Raw genomic sequence first — 6,811 nt, 5'->3', positions numbered from 1 at the left:
ATCCTTTCCAAAAATATTCCTGTCGTCAAATCCAAAGTGGAATTTGGGATTTAGCGCTAAGGGGTAAGTGGGTTGGCGGTAACAACCAGCAGCCTCCCTCCGCTTCTGCCTATGCATTCTCATGATAAAGGGCACTTTAAAGCCCCTCTGACAATGAATGAGTCCTAGTTAAATATTTCAAGAACTTCTTTACATGGTTTCCCCTGATGCATGTACTGTTGAGACATCTGTCTTCCGTACTAATAAAGTAGTCTAGATTTAAAATGAACTTCATTGGATTGCTTTGAAACTATAGGCACATATGGTTCATAATTAGCTGGATATCTCTTATAGTTAAATGATTTTTTTTTCCTCTCCCTCTCTCTCTGTCGCCCATTCGCATCAATAATAGAAGCAAACAAAGTTCCAATTGTTCCCTGTTGCGGGACATTATGTGCCTGAATAAATGGATGTTGGCTGTGTCTACATGGATTTGCCATATGGCTACAAAGGCCGAAAGAATAGGGGCAGTGTGCTTTGTGCCGGGGCGCGGAGGGCCGGCCGGCTGGGTGGGGCAGGGCGCGGGGGCGGCCGCACACCTTCCCGCACCCCCGGCCCTGCGGCACCGGGCCCTCCCTCGCTGCCTGCTGCGGGCTGCGAACCCGACAGCTCCGCTCGGGCAGTGCCCATGGGCTGGGGTTATTTGCTTTAGAGCCCCGTGCCTAAACCGTCCCCGCGGTGAGAGCTTTCCCCCTGGGCCAGGCTGGGCACACCTCGTGGCTCCTCCGGCCGAGGTATTTGGGAGCTCGGAGCAGGGATCTTTCATTGCAAAAAGTCCTATTATTAGTTGCGGGCTGGGACAATGGAGGTCCCAAAGGCACCTGCTTTCATGAAAGCGAGAGAAAAGCCCATAAATCCTGGAGGATCCAGCTGCCTCACTCCGGGTATTGTTGGCTTTCATAAGGAAAGGGAAAAGCTATTTTTCTTTTCAAAGGGGGGGAAAATCGTATTGAGTCAGCGGCCACTGATGCGGGCGTGTAAAATAATCCCGTTCTGATTAAGCGATCATGGAGCTGGGGGTAATCAATGTAACTTTTACAGCCAGGAGCGTTTGGCGGCCGTGACAGCGGGGGGAGAGGTTGGGGGAAAAGGGGGGGGCCGGCAGAGAGGAGCTCTGTGACGGGGGAAGACGATGTGGGCAAACCTTGAGCCTTATTCACCCTTATTCACCTCGTTCTCTCGGCTCCCTCCCCCCTCCGTGGAAGTGTATCATACAGAGATCAGAAAGCCAGGGAGTGACGCCCTCTCGGTCCGCCCCAGCTGCTGGGTCCAGCGGGGGGGTGCAGCATTTCAGAGGTGCCAAGTTGGGGTGTGGAATCGGAAAGGCATAAATCAGCCCAGTCAGTCCCCACGTCCTGGTCCTCCTCCCCATCTGCACTCTCCAGCATCCCAATCCTGCACCACCTGCAGCCAGCACCAGACCCGCTCTGTCCGCCTTTCCCGGGCAGCGCGGGGCTGGGATTCGGAGCAGGGCGTGCGCCCCGACCCCTCGGGGCTGCCTGAGGATGCCGCGGCTTTAACCTGCCCTCAGGCCATGGGGACGCCGCAAAGTGCTGCTGCTGCATGGCTGTGACAGCATTGTCACCAAAGCACTGTCAAAATGCTGGCTGGGAGGGTTTATTTCGTCTCGTGGGAGGGTTTATTTCGTGTGAGTGTTGTTTTGCTTTTTACGTCTTTTAGGGCGAGCTGAAACTGCTGCCTTTCCCAGAACTGTTGTTTGTCCTGTAAATCATTGCTGGGCAAGAGGTAGCAGGAAGTGCTTCCCTGCAGTAGGCAGGGCTCTGGGCTCCGGGCTGCGGAGTGAGGGCCCGCGGCCGAATGAGGGGGAGGGGGGAAGGTGTGCACAGCCTCGACAGGGGCGGCCCCCCGGGCTGAGCCCGCTGGGTACCCGGCCCGCACGCACCGGTCACCCCCCGAGGCTGTCGCCAACAGAGGCAGGCAGGGGCGAGGGGGCGGTGGGGGCAGACACAGCCTCGGGAAGAAAGGGTGAACTGTTAGAAGTAACCATTACAGCGTGCCGAAAGGCGAAGGCAGGGTGTGATGAAGGGCGTGTGCTCCCCTCATGCTTGGTTAACTCCGGCAGTGCTCAGGAGTTTGAACTTGTTTTTAAGGGAGAAGCCCTCCCCCGTTCCCCTCCGGACCGTACGCCCTCCCCGCGGCGGAGTCGCGCTCCGGGGTACCCGGACCCCGCGGCGAGGGAGGACCCCCTACCCCGAGAGACTGAGACAGAGCTGGGCTCCCCCGCCCCAGCCGCCGGGGCTGTCTCTGCCACCCCCCTTCCCCCCGGACTTCCCCTCCAGCACACACCAGCAGGCTTGCGGCCGTTTCCTTTTATTTAATTTTATTATTGAAGTTGTGGCATTATTTGCAATGGCAGTGGTACAGACCGGCTCAGGATCCATTGAAACAGATTCGTCTTCAAGTAAAGTCTAAAAAATGTTTTGATTCATAGCTACATCTTGTGAATGCAAAAAAAAAAATCCACTATAAAAATAAATTTACATTTTGTGAATAACAAAAGCAAATATAGTGCCCTTTGGCTTAACCAAAAGAAAAAAAGACTATTGGATGTCAAAGTTATCCACGTTTCCGACATAAATAGAAAATATAAGTTAGTATAACTCTTAAAAAAAGTTTTGTACAAATATACACTTGTTTTTTTAACTTTTCCTTTTTTTGCACTGAGAGCTCAGCAGAGATTAAACATTTCTTATAAATGACTTTTAAAGCTTTACACTTCTGGCCAGTGTACTCACATTAGGCGTAATACATTTCTATACAGAACGTCATACATTGCACTGTTGTACGATAACACTGCTCCGTGCGCGGCCGGCGCTGCGGCTCCGCTCCGGCTCCCGCAGCCGGGCCGGGCGGGCGCGGGGGGTCCCGGCTCGCCGCGCCACCCGCCCCGGCCCCCCGCGCCTCCGGGGCGTCGCGCCTCCCGCGGCGGCGCGCCTCTCCCGTGGGTGCAGTAGTGCAAAAGTCTGAAGAACAAAAAAGAGGAGGGGAAAAAAAATAAGCAGGGGAAAAATAATTGGTCGTGGTATAGGAAGTAAGTAAGAGAGCGCGGCAGAAAGCGCCCGGACAGCGTCGCCCGCTCCCGGGGCGCGTCTTACCTGGCTCACCGGAGCCGCTTGCGGGGAGTCTGCTCAGCCGGCACGGCGGCGGGGGACGGCGGGCAGCCGCTGGGGCGCTCCGCCGCCGCCTTGGGCTCCGCCGGCCTTTTTCTCCTCGCGAAGAAATCTGAATGGGGGACGGAGAGAAAAGATGGGGCCGTCAGCCACTGCGGCGGGACGCCCCCCGTCCCCTGCGCTCCCCGGCTCCCCACGCACCTGTGATGCGGGCGGTCGGGCCCCTCCGGCGGAGCCGCATGCCGCGGCGGCGGGGCGCTGCGCGGTTCTCCCGGCTCAGGCGGCCCCCGGGCCCCTTGCCGGCGGCGGGCGGCGGCGGCGGGGAAGGGGGCGCCCGGACGAGGGGGACGCGGCACCGTCCCACCTGCAGAGTCTCCCGGTAGAAAGCGGGCACGGCGCTGGCCTCCACCTCCTCCCAGCGCAGGCGGCCGGGCCCCGGTAGCGGCGTGTCGGTTTGGAAGTTGTAGTCCCAGCGCCGCTGGTCGTCCTCTCCCATCTCCCGCAGGCGCTCCCGCAGCTCCCGGCCCAGCTCCTCGTGGTCCACCGGCCCGAAGAGGCACCTGCAGACGGGGCTGCGGCCGTGCCCGACCAGGGCTCGCCGGGCCGAGAGGCGCTCCAGGGCGGCGGTGCCGGAGAGGTGCACGTTGGACATCGCCGCCGGGCCGGGAAGGCGTGGATGCCCCCCCGCCGCTCCTCTCCTGCCGTCCTGTCCCGTCCGCTCGCTTCCTCGCACTCAGGCCAGCCCTGCCTCCCGCCTTTGAACCCCTGCCCCCGGCCGCTGCCTTTTAAACCCCGCTCCCCGCGAGGGCGAGCAAAACACCATTAGCATAATAGTGTTTCCCTGCCGCCGGCCCGCCGCGATTGGCGGGCCCCCCCCCGCCGCCCCCCGGCCCCCGGCGGCAGCGCTCCTGCCCGCGCCCTCCATTGGCTGTGCCGGGCAGCGCCGCGCTGCCGCCGGCCGCATTGGCCCGCCCCGGCCCGGCCCGGCCCGGGGGGCGGCCCCGGCGCTGGCCCGGCCCCGGAGGGCGGCTGCCGCGCTCCCCGCCCGCTGCCGGCCCCCGCTCTCTTTGTCTGCCGCCGGCCGCAGCTCCGCCGCCGCTTCCAAGCCGGCCGCTTTCGGGGTTGTTGTTTTCCCCCCGCTCCGTGTTGCCTTTTCCGTGTGAAGGGTGCGTGTGGGAGTGTTTTTACTATTATTTTTTACAATTATTTTGTTTGAGATTTTAAATTTTTTTCTCCTCGAGGAGTGTCGCCAGTTTTTTCAGCATCCGTGGAGCGCGGCGGCTTGGGGCGGGGGAGGTGATGCGTGTGGAGCAAAGCGGGATCGTTTCTGGCTCGGAGATTTTTATTACTCTGCTGCAAAACAAAGTGAGATGCTTGCAGATTTCAAAACAAGCTGAAGGCTATTTTTAAAAATAGGGCTTCTCAGCTGCATGGAAGTAATAACTTGCAGCCTTAGTGAATAGAAGTACATGAAAACCACAGCATTTTCCTCTCCTGACTTTAAAACCCACATAATACGTGTTTGTTCGCTGCAGATGAACTAATCTTGCTATTGTGTTGCCAGGGATCAGCTGGCTTCTGCTTTACATTTTCTGCAGGTCACTGCAATCATTGCCTTTTGTTGTTTTGGGATGGAGGAGTATGAAAGGAAAAGAAGGGGGAGCATAATTGACACCGTGCTAAAATCGGTCCCAGAACATCATCACAGTGTTGATGTGCATCTCAGAGGGTCATCGTGGCAATGATTTTTTCATCTGCAGACAACAAGGGGAAAGAGGAACTTCTTTCATGTTTGGGGACCCCCTCACTCATGTCCCTGTGGCTCTTGCCTTTGGGAAGTTCAAACCCTTGAGCAAAGACAAACTGGATGGTTTTATTTCCTAGAGGAAATAAAATTAGTATTAATTCCTAGGATGTGCTGGCTCTGCAGAGACTGCCCCAGATGCCTGCTTGCTGCAGGGCTGGAGGGGTTGCAGCTTTAGGCCCCTTAGGGCAATGGTGCCCACAGGTAGGTCTGCTTCAAAGAGAGAGGAATTTGTCTTTGCATCCCTGGAGAGGCCTTGCCAGGTGCACCAAAGTAAGTCTGTAGTGTTTCCACATTTGTCCCATCTCTGTGACAGAGCAGCCCTCCAGCAGTGCTGGGGACCGACCCTCACTCTTGCACTTGCCATGCCAGTGAGGAGCTTGTGGCAGCTGGGACAGCCCCTGTCACCCCCCAGGTGCTGCACCTTCAGTGGTGCTTCCCAAGCCTGCCTGCACCAGGACATACCAACAGTGCCCGTGGGTTTGGACCCATGCACCTGGGGTTGGCTGCTGCTGGCAGAGAGAATGCTGGAGCCTGGCTCACTGCACAGGAAGGATCTATCCATGCTCAGGCTGCTGAGCAGTGAGATGCCATGACAGGTCTGATCTCCTGAAGTCATCTCCTGATGTTTGTGGGGACAGTTAGGGTGCTCGGTGGGGAGCATCTGTAGCTTGGTGATGGAGAGAAGAAGATGCAGCAGGTGCCTTCAGGGTGCAGATCCCCACTTGTTTCCTGGGCTGGCATGGAAGAAGATTTTGCAGACCAGTGGTACAGACAGACCACTTTAATTTCACTAATGGTGATAGCATTGGTGTTTTAAGAAATGTGAGGACTTTTTTCTTTTAAAGATGCCTGTTCAGATGTTATGTTCTTAACAGCCATTCTCAGTTTCCCAGGTGAGCTGGACAGCCTACCCATGTGGCTGCTTTAGGTGAATATTACCTCACTGTCCTTTCCGTCCCAAAATGGCCCTTGAAGATGGCCATATGGAGGTCTCTTGGCCCCAAGACTATAATTTAGGGAGCAGGTCATGAAAAGTTCCTCATTGCTAAGAGCACATCATCTTAAAAAGCAGGAGGTGCACATCATTTAGGCACAGGTTCAGCCAGGAGAGGAGGTGTGGGTCCCACAAGCTGGGATGGTTGGAGAACATGGCACGGTGTTCACCTGGGGCCTTCTCTCAGCAGCCATCAAATGCATCTCTCAGGATATAGGTTGGGGCAGTTCTAGGAATAAATGTGCTGTGCAGAGAAAATAATTTGAGGTCCTCAAGAAACCTGCTGGAAAAGTGCCCTCTATGCAAGACTCGAGCCAAAGGCAATGGCCAGGTCCCTGCAGACAGGGGCTCTTTGTGAGGAGTCCTCGCGAGCCTGCTGCCGTCCTCCCCCCGTGCCAGCGAGGCCAGCGACCGCCCTTCCTGTGTTCTGCCTCTTTGATTTTAGACATTCCTGCCATGAAAGCTGCACCAGCAAGATCCCCTGCTATTTGCAAGATGTGGGTGTGCCCTTGCAAAATCCACGCGTTGTCCTTCCAAAGCCTTCCCAGAGGTTAGCCAATATTTACGCAGTGCTTGAGGGAGGCAAGGAACGACGGTTTCAATGCTCAGGAGTTGCCTTGTGTGAGGCCACTTCACCTTCCAGCTCACCTGGGAGGTAAAGCAGCTCAGGTTTGAGATTACCACCCCTGTGTTTTTTTAGTTCAGCTTCCTCACTGTTAATGCTCTCTAATGCTTTTGACTCGATTTTTTTGTCCCACTATACATTTAGGTTTTAATGTGGTGGTGATAGTCCTGGCCACTTTCTGCTCACAAGTTCTAGCACTGTCTTTTTTTTTGTGC

The 6,811-nt window shown here is 56.5% G+C and overlaps 1 protein-coding gene across 1 annotated transcript; it reads right to left on the bottom strand.

Annotated features, from left to right (window-relative positions):
* Nucleotides 1-2,354: 2,354 nt before the first annotated feature.
* Nucleotides 2,355-3,989, bottom strand: CDKN1C (cyclin dependent kinase inhibitor 1C). Its single transcript, XM_030949419.1, has 3 exons — nt 3,372-3,989; nt 3,156-3,282; nt 2,355-3,023 (listed from the first exon to the last, which is right to left on the bottom strand). Exons 1-2 carry the CDS (start codon nt 3,820-3,822, stop codon nt 3,161-3,163), a joined length of 573 nt encoding a protein of 190 aa, XP_030805279.1. The 5' UTR covers nt 3,823-3,989; the 3' UTR covers nt 2,355-3,023; nt 3,156-3,160.
* Between the last annotated feature and the right edge of the window lie 2,822 nt (nt 3,990-6,811).

The sequence above is a fragment of the Camarhynchus parvulus genome, chromosome 5 (assembly GCF_901933205.1).
Source record: "Camarhynchus parvulus chromosome 5, STF_HiC, whole genome shotgun sequence".
Taxonomy (NCBI): domain Eukaryota; kingdom Metazoa; phylum Chordata; class Aves; order Passeriformes; family Thraupidae; genus Camarhynchus; species Camarhynchus parvulus.
This window is presented reverse-complemented; position numbering and strand designations above follow the sequence as displayed.

What these genes read in the sequence shown, in the direction of transcription:
- CDKN1C (XM_030949419.1), bottom strand. Translation starts at nt 3,822, where the DNA reads ATGTCCAACGTGCACCTCTCCGGCACCGCCGCCCTGGAGCGCCTCTCG. An exon ending in CCCGACCGCCCGCATCACAG is followed by an intron (nt 3,283 to 3,371) that starts GTGCGTGGGGAG and finishes TCCCCCATTCAG; the next exon opens with ATTTCTTCGCGAGGAGAAAA.